Here is a 13,506-nt window from a genome sequence, read left to right as displayed (position 1 = left end):
AGGAAAGAACAACAAAAAAATTACTGTGGGTGGTGCAATGTGCAGTTTCTGCTCATTGTGCTACAGAGACTCAGTTGCTGGACTTGACTGACTCCCTTCAGCTACAAGAGAAAGATGCCTGTTAATCCCCAGTGGCCTGGCCCAAGAGGTGAGCTGAGCTCCTTGAGTGCATAGCAGAGCTATGGTCAGTGTTCAGCAGTACAGAGAGGCAGACACCTGCCCTTGGTTACAGTGCTATGTTAAAGCAAATGGGGATCATTAAGGAAGAGGTGGAATGTCTCATATGCAGGGTCGGTGCCAGGCTTTTTTGTGCCCTAGCCAAGGATAACGACTTGCGCTCCCCCCACACACTGCTGACCAATTTTCAAAAAAACAGAAAAATGAAAAGTAGAAAACTTGAAATTGCTAATCTTTTTTAAAAAATGTGAGAATAAGTGATACAACAATCTTTGATTTTCTTTCTCAAACAGAAAACAGTTTTAGGACACAAATCACACATCATTTTGAATACTCTTGTGAACTGTGATATTAAAATTTAAGTCTCTTGAAAGTTTCCATTTCATACACTGCGAAATCTCATTTGTCACCAATTTCTTCAGGTCAAGCGCTGATGTTTCCGCGTGTTCAATTGATATAGTTACCAAACCAAGTAGTCTCTTTTGCAGCATTGTTGAGTGTAGAATACGTCTGCTACTCCCAGGGGCTGTCATTCCACTCTGGGGCCTGTCATTCCAGTCCCAGAACATATCTGCTACCCCCGGGGACTGTCATTCCACTCTGGGAGCTGTCATTCCAGAGAAATCTACTTGAGCCCAGAGACCTTAATAGAAAATCCATTCTGCATTTTCTTTGCAACTCTTCTTGTGCTGTAATGTATTTCAATGGAGCCTATGCAAGTCAATTGGCATTCTTTCATTCCTGGCTCCCATTATTTCCAATGGACAATCCTGTCATTTCTGTTAGTACATCCCGATTTCACTCCCCCCTCGCCTGCTAACTGTTAATTCTGTTCTAGCCAATTGCACAGAAAATTCACTCTTGGAAGATTTATGACAGGAGGATTCACACTGTTTACCTCAACTTCCTCCTTTTTTACTAGAAAATGTACACCTGATAGACGTGTGACAGATTTCACACCCTGATGTTGACTATCAGTTCTGCACTCCTCTGAGATCTGCACTCTAGGCAGCCGCCTAGTTGGCCTAATGGTAGAACCAGCCCTGCTCATATGGACAAGGAATGCTCAGACTACAAGAAGAGGGTGATGCAAAAAGTTCAAGACAGGGATATTTGGCTGGGGTCAGTGAGAAAGAGAGGGAAAGGATGGATGCACAGGCACAAAAATGGCAGTATAGGAGTGAACCAGGCCCGTAGCTACAGTGGGGCATTTCGGGGCCAGGCCCCCATGACTTCCTGCCAAGGCCCCACAACTTCCATCCAGCCCCCAGGCCCCCGGGCTCTCTGGGCTGCCCAGAGGACTCTGGGCCGCCCGAAGGACTCCCCACCACCACCCCTTCCCCAAGCGTGGCTTGCTTTCCCATGTAGGCAGGCAGAGTGAGAATGCTGCAAAAGTGATTTTTAAAATTTTATTTTAATAGTATTTTTTATTTTGTAACATCAACGCCCCCCCCATCTTATTTAAAGACCCCCCAAATGACAAAATCCTGGCTACGGGCCTGGAGTGAACTCAAGATGGTAACACTGCCCGGTCATTCTGTTATCAGTCCTGCCAAGGAACATTTACGACAAGGGCACACCATTCGAGAGAGATTCAAAAGGGCCTGTAGAGCCTTGCTCAGTGTTGGTAGTTCCGAGACAGGAACTTTAAAAACCCACCAGCAGGATGTTCTGTAATGGGACTAAGAAAGGCCCCTCCTCCTATTCCCAATGTTAGCCCTGCGGAAAAGATGAGGAGGGGCAGAAGCTGAGCACTTGACACTCTCAGGAGAGGGATTCCCACTTGCTTCCTCCACAACCAGCCCTGTCAGTCCTCCCACCAACTCACTAGCATGCAATTCCCTTTCATTAGAAGTCATGTATCACGGCATATTTACTTCCACTTGCCTTTCATTAACTCCTCTGGGCATCCTTGTGACAAATCCCATGGCATGCCAACCCTAAAATATACTTACCCATGTATTCTAGTGTGCCAACACGGTGCCCTAGCTGGCGCAGCACTAGTGGATTGTAATTTTGGGCGCTGCCAAAGTCTATTATTTTTACTGTGTTTAAGGAGGAGACGATAATGTTGTCAGGCTTGAGATCAAGGTGGACGATGCGCCGCTCATGCAGATACTCCAGTCCCCGGAGGATCTGTGTGACATAGCCCACCACGTCATCCTCGGAGTAACGGAACCTGTCGGCATAACCAGTCAGTTAAGAGGATGAAGAGACCCCAGGAGTCCATCCTCCTGTACCAGTGACTTTAATGAGTTGCCATTGTCCCCAAACAAGACCACTAGGGAGCTTCAGCTAGATGGTAAAGGTCTTGGATCGCTCAGTTGCAGTCTTTTCTATGTTGCGCAACAGTTTTATTATGTCAGTGTGTTGAGATAATCTTTTCTTAAAGCTCTTTTGTACATTCAACCCCATTCAGGGCTGGCAGAAAGCTTTTTGCTGCCCTTCGTGATTTAAAATTTAGGTATCTCCCCACCCCCAGCTGCGCAGCATGATAATATAACCCTAAACAATCAAAGTCTTACTCTTGTGGTCCATATGAGTTAACTGGGATTAAATACCGCCTCCTGGGCACCATCACTAATGTAGATTCAAATAATCTATAAACAGGCTCAGAGAAGGGGGGTAAGTCCAAAGGTGCAGGTAGCCTATCTCCACCAAGACACCCTCGGCATTTTGGCATGTGAGTTGCTAGCTTGGTTTTCTTCCATGGCTGGTCTGGCCCTGACTCCATTCTGTATGTGTGTGATATTGGAGGTAGATTGCAAAAAAAAAAAAAGTAGCCCATTTGTAATGTTTACTTTTTTGGATCTCCTAATCATTAGATCCTCCTGAGGATCCTCCTGCGTAATCTGAGGAACAGGCCTCCATGAACGTTCAACCATCTATTTTCTGTTCTGTGTCCACAGGGGGTACGGAGGTCTTTTTTGTGCCTAATTCTTTATCCATACACCCTTTATTGGCCTTTAAAAAATTGCCCCTGGCTTGCCCGGCATTCCATCTCATGGAGACCATTCTAATTTGATTCATGGCCTAAAGATTTTGCAATTCCCCAGACTACTCTAGTTTTGTATCATCAGCAAAAATGTAACATTCTTTTGAGGTTGTTAATCATAATATTGAATAGTGCTAGATCCGGGACAGAGATTCAAAGCATTTGGCTGCCAGGGTAAAAAAACCAAAAAAAAAAAACCAAGAGGCTTTGGAAAGCTCTTGTTGATAGAGAATATTCTGAAATAAGAGCCTGTGTTGTAAAATAAGAGTGTTAACAGCACTGACAGAAAGTTCCTGGGGGTCTTCTGACACTTGGTAGCACTCAGGACAAATTTCCATGATGATTTAATAGGATTTATTTATGCAGTGCCATAAATAATGTTTGTGATGCTTAAATAATACAGGAATAACACGGAGGCAGGTGTCTGCCTCAAGGAGCCTAAAACATACAATTGAAGGGAAGGGGATGGGAAACTTTTTTTATCCTGCCATTCCTCCAAGGAGCACAGAACAGCATACCTGCTTCTCTCCCCCCCACACCATTTTGTCCTCATAACAATACTGTGAGGTAGGCTAAGCTTAGAGAAAGGCAGGGCTATTTTTGGGCAGGAATTCCAGCTGGCTCCCAAGTTGGCCACGCCCAGCAGGAACTCATTAGCATAATAGGCCACACCCAACAGCAGAGACTCATTAGGATTGGCTACATCAGGGGTGTGTGGCCTAACATGCAAAGGAGTTCCTGCTACAAAAAAAAGCCCTGGGTTTTGACAACAAATAAGGTCAACAGAATAAGAAGCAAAAGGTCGGTGTGGCTGGATGGCCACACTTCTGATAACACGGGGGTGCGGCCTAATATGCTAATGAGCTGTGGTGTCAGGGTGTGGCCTAATATGCTAATGAGTTTCAGATGTTGGGTGTGGCCTATTATGCTAATGAGTTCCTGCTGGGCTTTTTCTACCAAAAAAGCCCTGGAGAAAGGTACTGGCCTTAGGTCAAACCGGAAGCTTGATGACTACGGGAGGGGAGGGCTTCAACCCGAGTGTCCCAGATCTCGGTCCAGCTTTCTGACTACTACGCCACAGAGAGAAGGCATGGTTGGGAAACACGGGCATGAACATTTGCACATCCAGGAGCGATCCATTCTTAGGAATCCATTCACATCATTCCCATGAGGGAATTCTTTCCCAAGGGACTTTACAGATCCCTGTGAGTGGGAACCGTAATGTGAAAAATGCTTCTCCTTCAACAGCCACTCTTCGATCAGCCTGGGCCCTTAGAGCATGTGGTACAGCTCCTTTGCCGGAGCTATGCTAAATGTGTCCCTACACTGTCTCTAGAGGACAGGTTAATGTTGCTGCCTTCACTTTGTGTCAAATTATAGTCTGGATGATGACTGAATATTATTAAACATCTGGGTAACATGGAGATGACTAGACTAACTGGCCTTCATCTCCCACTCTGCTGTTTGCCCTGAGCAGCCCAAATTATCAACTCCCATCACAGATTCCCAGGTCTACTAAAACTGGTTTGGATACACAGAGATCCCAACGTTCATGGCTAACGTGATACTGAAGATATTCTGTGACAGCTCTTTTGTCCTGGTCTGTCATGGTATGTGACTTTACCTCCCAAACCCCCCCGTTGCTCCCTGCCCACTCCTCCCAGACACAGCTCAGTCTCCCATGCCACGAGCCCCCAACGCACCTGTCAACAAAGTGGTAGAGGATCTCCTTCCCTGTGCAGTGCTCTGTTATGAGTACCAGATATCGGGGTGTGATGTAAGCCTCGTGCAATGCCATGATGCGCTCGTGGTGCAGGCCCTTAAGAAGTTCATATTCCTGCAGAACACGCTGTTTATCCTCCGCCTCATAGGGAACAATCTTGGCCATGAAGCGCTTCCCTGTGGCATTCTCTTTGCATTCTCGGATCACTCCAAACCGACCCCTGAACATACATGAGGAACATGTTCAGTGCCAACCTTGGATGCTCGTTTGGCCTGTCCAATTAAAGCTAAGACACAATCCCCCAGCAAAGCACAAGTAAGGCAGGAGGCGGGGGTACTACATTCAAAGCAGAGCAGATGGCGTCCTTACTTCCCAAGTGGCTTGGCTTCTCCGTGTCAATATTGCGCGGTGTTAGCCCACTGCAGACCGGGCACGGGTGCAAGGGTATCCAATAAAGACTGGAGTCTTCAAGGCTTGTGTAAAAGTTATTTACAGTTTATTTTACAAAGCCTCCACCAAATCTTTACACTGAGTGACGTAATGCTCCGCTGACAACCAATTTTCCAAGAAAAATACATACATAGTACTTCACTGTACTTATACATCCATTGGCCTATCAGGGCCAATGCTGAGTCATTGCTAATTAGCTCTGGCAAGCACCAGCCAGAACCGGTCAGAGCCAGCTCTACTGTCACCTAGAGCTGTCTGCTCCTGTCACATAGATGCCACAGATCTACAGCTAGACTTAACAATAACACAGAATGTTGACACTCCGTACCTGGGCCTGTTGGTCAAGAGCTCCAATTAGCATCACAACCATTTGACCTGTAGCCTAGAAGTTCCAACTGGTGGTGTGTGACGGGAGTCTGTTTCCAGCACCATGGTAACAACTTGTGCGGGGAACATGAAACCACTCACACATCGTCCTCACCATACCTTTTTGTGGCAACCAAAGTAGAGCCTGTACACTTCCCGTAATGAAGACAGATGCAATGCTCACGCTTCTCTCTGTGGAAGGGAGATGTACTAGTTCTGCTTGGTATATTCCAAAGAGGCACAGAGAACAGGAAGTGCAAATAACTAGTGCTTCCTATTCCTGTCCTGTGCCACAACATCCAAAGGTGCTTTTCTGGCTTCTTGATTTTGAGAACAGCTGACACTCTGAAAGTGAGCAGGGAGATCAAGGACCAAGTGAGGTCCGGAAATCATGAGCTATGGATGCAATGTGCTGAGTCACAGAAATGATACAGAAATATGATCCCGTCTTCAGAACACACGTGATGATTCATAAGGGAGTGAGTTGCCAGGGGGAGAGGCAGGGCCTACAATAGGCGGAGGTTTTCCCATTCCCATTCCCATTCCCATGAATTGTGCAGGGGGGGGGCAAACCAACAGAAAGAGGCAAGCAACACTTAAAAGGTTCTTGAGGGATTCCCTCTGCAAAGCAGGTCCATGGGATCGAGTGGTCAAAGGGACCTTTGGAAGGCCCGCTGTACATCCTAAACGCTCTCAGGTGCAGCCATGACTTGCTCCACCCAGTGCTTCCTTTGGCTGACTGAGAGAGAATGAGCTGCCCTCTAGGAAAGAGCGAAAGATTTATACGTTCTGAAGAGAAACCAGAGTATAATGAGCTGTTCTCATTGCAACGGTTTCCACATGGAGCTGGGATTTTGTAGTTTCTCTGCTGCTGGTACGGCTGCAGATGAAACGCAGCAGCAATGGGGCTGGCACATGACAGGTTTCCCCACAGTTTCCCTGCCACAATGCCCCCAAAGTGGCCACTCCTCCACCCTGGGCTACCAGGGCTTTGGCAATTAAAAAAAATCAGCACTAGAATACCCTTAAACTGATATAACCATTGTAATGACAGGGGCAGCAGGTTCTTTGCATTCCCAGCTTTCATTTTTAAAAAAAAGTAAGTCTAGTTTCTCCCCTTGTGAAAATATGCCTTTTCCCGGTCACGGTCACATGTACTGGAAAATGCGGGGGGGGGGGGAGCGCGGCTATTTGTGCCGCGATAATTTGACCTGCCACTGCGCAATCCGACACAATGGCGGGTGAAGCGGGTGTTTTTCCTTGCAGCCTGCTTCCTGTGACGCGATTGGAGTGCGCCGGTGCGATCACACAGGCAACTCTGTCTTCCACCCATCGCAACCTCTTTGATAGTGGATTTTCTGGGGTGTTTTTTTACTCCACTTCTTCGGCTGACTGCTATGGGCTGCTGGCGGGTGCCAAACGCTTGCCAGGTGTGTCGGTGTGATCGCGCCCGTAAAATCCGACCGGCATTCGTGAGTATCATGGGGCAAATTCTGCGTGTGATTGGGGCCTCCTTCTGCCTCTGCAAGCAAAGATGCTAGAGACATTTAAAAAAAATGAAATCTGGGAATTCAGAGAACCTGTTTGTACCTACTGTTACAATGGTGTGTTGATATAATGATATTCTAGTGCTGATTTTTTTAAAAATACCCCTTGGTGGCAGAGAGAGAAAATGACTGCTGCAGAGACAGGCTTAGGGGGAATGGCTGCCACCTGAGCGGGGAAAATCCAGATTTTAACACACACACACACACACACACACACACACAGAGCAGCCATCCAGGCTTTACTGTGATCCTTCTCAAAACGTTAGAGCAAAGTAGGTTTGAGAAAGATGGGAGAAAAGCCATGGAAGTCCCCAGGCCTGCATGAACACGCCATGATGTTGTGGGGAAGGAAGGGAAAAAAAATCACTTCCCAAAAGCATTGAACTCAGGGCAGATAACCCAGGAGGAAATGGCCTACATCTTATCCAAGGCATTTCCCTCCCCCTCAAACTCAGGCATAGTGCATGGACAAAAACAGTGCACGCCAGGAGCATAAAGGAAGTGTTGCTTTATTACACTTGCCCTAAGAAGATCTTTGTGTTAGGGGAGAGGTAAGACGTTGTTCGGATCCCTGGTATTTTGGGGCAAAGGTCAGCAAACTACCCTGTCCAACTGTCTGCATCTGTGTGGTCCCTTCGGGGTACAAGCAGATTTAGAGTTGCCAGCCCCCAGGTCCGTGCGGGAGCTCCCCTGCTTCCGGGGACTTCAATCTGCCACTGGCCAGCTGGCCAGTGGGGGAAGCCCTGCCCCTAAGAGTGACCACCTGCCTGGCCACGTCTTTCCCTCACCTCTTGCTTGCTTTAAAGGGTATAATGTATCCAGTCCAGACAAGTCCAGGCAAGTCCAGAGACAAATGCAGAGCTTCCCTCCAAGAGACAATGGACTATGCGGATCCTAGCCCGCTCCAATCAGGGGGCTGGGTTCCCGGCCGAGAGCCTATGGGGCTCTTGGCCACTGTAAATAACCTATAGGGAAGTAGGGGTGTGTTTTGGGTGGCAGTTTCTCGGGGGATATAAGCCGGCCTGCGAGCCAGCCAAAGTTGTCTTGTTCCTGATTGAATAAAGTACGCTTTGCTGAAATCACTCTCCGTCTGCGTACTTTTCAAAGAGCTTCAGCTGATCTAGCAGGAGGGAGGGAGAGGGGCAGTCATGGGCCGCATGACCACCCCTCTCCCTCCCTCCTGCTAGATTTAAAGGGGCCCCCAGCTGGTCAGTGGGCTACGTGGTCCCTTCCGATCAGCTGAAACCCTTTAAATTGGGCAGGAGGGAAAGGAGAGGGGTGGCTGGGTGGGTGGTCGCTCTTGGGATGGAACTTGGGGATGTCCCTGCCCACCCCCCGAGCACCCCCCAAATCCCCCTACTGGAGCAATGAGGGGACCTGGCATCCCTAAACGGATTACTGGGTGCAGTCAAACGAGCACTTTGATCCATGGCCACTGCTTCTCACCCATGGATCAGACAGCTGTATCCCGCCCCGCAGTCGTCATTCCCCCATGCTCACCTCTGACTTTAGCAACACTGGATAAAGTCCGGTATTTACTGAACCTGCCAGGTTCACCACGCACATCCAGATGTCTGATCACTCTATTGTGCACTCAAGCGGTTTGGGAAGTCTGAAGCTTCTGCTCTGTGGCTTAGATAGCGACGTGCGCATAAGTGCATATTCGCGCCTGGGTGGTGAATCACTGCCCGACAGCAAATAAGCACTTCTGTGCATGCATAAAAAGGATTTTTTTAAAAAAAGATGCTGCCTGAGCACCGGCCCCATGGCTACCACAGCAATAGTCTGAATGGTCAACCACGGGGTGAGTGCACAGTGAGATGGGATAAGGGTGGCATGTTTGGACTAAACTCTGTTCCAGAGGTTCTGCCATCTAAAGTGGTACACCCCAGTTCACCTCATTCTGTATAACATGTGGAATAGCTCCCAGTTCCATCTCTGATGGCTTGATTGCATGAAGTGGCTTCTGCAAATCATCTGTCATACAGTAAATATGGTTCTGTGAACTGTCTAGTAGAGATCAGAGACAGAGGAACAAATAGATCCTGGTTGCCTATAATGTAAAGTAGCAGGTTAGGCTACCTTGGGCAGAAAAGGTAGGGCTCATCTCTGAAGAGGGATCCAAAACTCTGAAGGAAGTGGGGGGTGGGGTGGGAATGCTGCTACTACAACATGGACACCTCTATGAAACTTAGGGTCAAAGACAATCCCTCACAGCACCACTCCTTACTGAAATCCTCACAGAGAACTGCCATGTTCCTTACCTTGCTTTCTCATCCAGGAAGGTGTAGGGTTTTTGAGGGATCCCCTGACGTAAGGACGAGTCATCCTTTGCCGCTGAAGTGAGCCTGCCACGGGCACAGCTCCCGGTGTCCCTGCTGGGGGTGGTGTTCCGACTCACAAAGCGTGATGGGGAAGGCACTTCCTCCGTCGTGGGAGTGGTCAAGGGACTGGAGGCACCTTCCGTGTCAGCGGGTGCTGCTGGTGGGTTAGAGACAAAAGAAGTGGCCACATAAGGAAGAGCTTTGGGGGAGAGGGTCACTGCGGAGTCTGCCATGGGTGTTGGTGATGCGGGAGAGATAGGGGAGAATTTGGAGAGAGAAGAGCCAGGGGTGACTGCTGGGCCAGGTGGAATCTTGGTGGTCATCGAGGCACCGCGGGTGCTGAGGGAAGATGCAGTCCTGGTGGGCTTCAGTGCTGGCTCTGGAGAAGACACTGTGATGGCTGGACATTCAGAAGAAGACACCTCTCTGGAGGGCTGTGGCGTGGTTGTGGTCTTTTCTTTCTCTGCAGCCAGAGATTCCTCCTCCTTGGCCGGAGCCTGTCCTGCTATAGGCACTGACCCCTTCTGCTTCCTTGGAGGGGTGGAAGGCAGGGGCTCTGTGGTTCTGGGTGCTGGCTGGGGAAGCTGGCCAGCAGAGGTCTGAGTGGATCTGGTGGAAGACACTCTCTCTAGGGCAGCGGTACTCTTCTTGGCAGTGATAGCGGAGTGGGCAGCCTTGGGCTCTGCGCGTGAGAAAAGAAAACAGGACAGCCACAATAAGCAAAACCCTGGGTCCAAGTCCCTGCAAAGAGACCATTGAAAACTCATTGTGTGGTGGGGCAGACCCTTCTCAGCCACTGAAGAGCGGAAATGCAAACTCTGACACGGCCAATTTATTTATTTATCTGTTACATTTATACCCCGCCCTCCCAGCCATGGCCGGCTCAGGGCGGCTTACAACAGCACAAATATAGGAATAAATAGTATAATTATCATAAAGTAAAGGTAAAGGTTCCCTCGCTCGAAAGCCAGTCGAATCCGACTCTAGGGATGCGGCGCTCATCTCCGTTTCAAAGCCGAAGAGCCAGCGCTGTCCAAAGACGTTTCCGTGGTCATGTGGCCGGCATGACTAAACACCGAGGTGCACGGAATGCTGTTAACTTCCCACTGAAGCGGTACCTATTTATCTACTTGCAGTTTCTTGCTTTCGAACTGCTGGGTTGGCAGGAGCTGGGGCCAGAGACCATATACTATATCACAACATTCAAAGGTGCTAACAATACTAATCCAAATACCATTAAACAGGTAACAGTTTAGCATTACATTCGGGATGGTGCTCAGACTTCTGTGCCTTCCTAGTGGTCGACCCTGATCGAATATTGTGCGGCTGGCTCAGGCTGTTTTGAAAAATACAGGGGGCAGGGTATTTCCCTCGGGGTGGCTCCTAGTTGAACACCTGGTGGAAGAGCTCCGTCTTGCAGGCCCTGTGGAACTGCATAAGGTCCCGCGCAGGGCCCTGGTCTCCTCCGGGAGCTCGTTCCACCAGAGAGGAGCTGCCGCCGAGAAAGACCTGGCCCTGGTTGTAGCCAGCCTGGTGTCCTTTGGTCTGGGAAGGGTGAGTCAATGTTGAGACCCTGATCGCAGTGCTTTCTGGGGGAACATGCGGGGAAAGGCAGGTATGTAGGTCCCTGACCCTCTTAGGGAAGCTGTGGTGCTACGCCACAGGGTGGGATTGCAACCAGGTTCCTTTCCACACGACAGTCTATTAGCATTGCTGTTGCAGCACTCTTCCACTATCGGGTGAAAGCAGAGTCACATGTGGTCAGGCAAAAGTAGTTGGCACACCAGCTGGGTAAACCAGTTTAGGAAGCCCGCTGGCTTGGCCCTGGTCCTTTCCCTGCCGTGCCCCCTGCTTCCCACAGCTTTTGCAGATGTGAAAGACAACATTCTAGTCCGTTTCAGACAGTACTGCCATCTTCTCTTAGAGCAGATAGGCAATTTTAGTTAACTCTATGTAATGCCTCGCCTGACTTCCTGAAGGGAGGTTGGAGTGCGGAAGCTGGATCGGACGACCCCCAAATGGCAGTGAAGGGGACGAGACCGACCTGTTCCAAGGCAAAGAGTGAAGAAGGGAGCAGCATGGTTCGCCATGCTGTGCAACCTGTAACACCCGTTTTAATCTTGTTTCATTTTCAAGAAGCAACAAATACAAGAGAGCGAGTATGTATCTGTTTGTTCACTAATTGCTGAAGACCCTGATTAAAAGACCCCTTAAAGACTATCTCCATCTCGAGAATGTACGAGCGGCTGTGAAAAGGAGTGGAGCAAGGGCTTGGAAAATGGCGACGGCAGGGGAGATTGATGATATTCCAGCAAAAGAAACTATACTGGTAGAACTTGACCAACTAACTCAGGATCAGTTTAAGGAATTTTTGATCAACCAGGTGAGGAAGGCTGCAGAGGAAGCATGCAGAAATGTTTGCAAGTAATTTCAAAATGTTGATCTGAAATCACAAATCAAGGAAAATAGGGAAGAGCCAACGCCCCACCTGCGAACTGCAGTGAGTTTGGAGACAGAGCGGGAAGACAAGCAAAAGAAGGAAATAACTGAATTAAACTTTACACTGTTGAAAAAGAAGAAAGATGTTTCCACGAAAGAAAAATAAAGAAAAAACTGTATAAAACAATTTGAGAGTACAGGCTACATAAAACGTAAGAAGCTAGCAGAACCACAGTGAGAAGTGAAGAAATTAGCTAGGAAAAAACCGAGGTTTCTACCAAAGCAAAGCAACAAAGATAACAAAATAATGTTGACAGGAATGTTAAACCAGAAGAGGCAGAAATACGAATGGAAATATTCGGAGTTCAGAGGTTTGAGACATTTAATTATGGTCATTGAGAAGAAATCTTTTCAGAAAACAGCGTTGCAACAAGAGATTTATTTTTTGTGTTTGTATGTCTGATCGAAAAACAATAAAAAGCTATATATTAAAAAAAAACAGTGTTGCAATATGTATTATCCTATAGGTGAACTATCGCTATTTTCTTAAAATATGTAATGCTCAATGGCTCAGGCTCTGGATATGGTTTGACAATGATCCTTTGCCTATGTACCTGAACAGCTCAAATATTGGGGGTTAATATCCTTTTGATACTTTAATTGCTTAAATATTTAGACGGTGTGAGTAGTAACTTGACTATTTATTTACTTTTTTTGGTTTACTCAAGTAAAATACATGGGTTATTCCTGGGCTATATTTAAGGGTCAGTGATACTGGAAATGTTAGGACGTATTCATGATTTTGTTTTGCTAGATAAATTTTTAGGGTATAAGGCCACCCCCCAAAAAAAATATATGTGTGAATGCAAACTGTAAAATTATGGTGTAGTAAACAAGGTATTTGTTTTATGAATAATCCCTAAAAGATACATAAAATGTTAAGGAGGAAAGGGATGAAAATGAAAATGGAGTGTTATTCTGAAAATACAATATAGTATGTTTAAAACTTTGATTACTGGAATGGAAGGATACGACGAAGTTGTTTGGCTTCATTATCTAGAAAGTATGAGTTTTTAGGCAAAGGTTTCTATTATTTCCATTTTCACCTTTTTATTTTTTTTCCTTTTTCCTTTTGTCTTTTTGCACCTATATTGAACTGTTATGTATAGGAAATAAAGTTTTGTATAGGCTTAGAAGAATATGGCGCAGGCGAAATCAATTTCTGAGGATGTTTATGCTGGATAAAGGTTGTGTGGGAGATGATTTAGGTAATATCAGTGAATGAAAAGATTTGTATGGAGTGTGATAAACAGGTACAATTCTATAGCCAGATTACAACCGAGAAAATATTATTGTTTGTGAAAAGGAGGGGGGGAATGGACTGAGCGGATAGTGATGTTTTCCTTTGATGTATTTGAAATAAAGTGAGAAAAAGTTTTTGTCTCTGGAGCGCACTTTAAGAACTTTCTAAAAGTAAACAAAAAA

General features: G+C 47.1%; 1 protein-coding gene across 1 annotated transcript in view; it reads right to left on the bottom strand.

Annotated features, from left to right (window-relative positions):
* SPEG (SPEG complex locus) overlaps nucleotides 1-13,506 on the bottom strand; it is a 186,536-nt gene that overhangs the window by 4,894 nt on the left and 168,136 nt on the right. The window contains exons 37-39 of the mRNA XM_015426902.1: nucleotides 9,523-10,264; nucleotides 4,876-5,115; nucleotides 2,076-2,356 (exon numbers count right to left, since the gene is read on the bottom strand). Of these exons, the coding sequence (XP_015282388.1) occupies nucleotides 2,076-2,356; nucleotides 4,876-5,115; nucleotides 9,523-10,264 (1,263 nt within the window). The remainder of the gene's footprint in view (nucleotides 1-2,075; nucleotides 2,357-4,875; nucleotides 5,116-9,522; nucleotides 10,265-13,506) is intronic.

The sequence above is a fragment of the Gekko japonicus genome, unplaced genomic scaffold (assembly GCF_001447785.1).
Source record: "Gekko japonicus isolate JY-2015 unplaced genomic scaffold, Gekko_japonicus_V1.1 scaffold104, whole genome shotgun sequence".
Taxonomy (NCBI): Eukaryota; Metazoa; Chordata; class Lepidosauria; order Squamata; family Gekkonidae; genus Gekko; species Gekko japonicus.
Note: the sequence above shows the minus strand (reverse complement) of the source record. Positions and strands in the feature narration are given on the sequence as shown.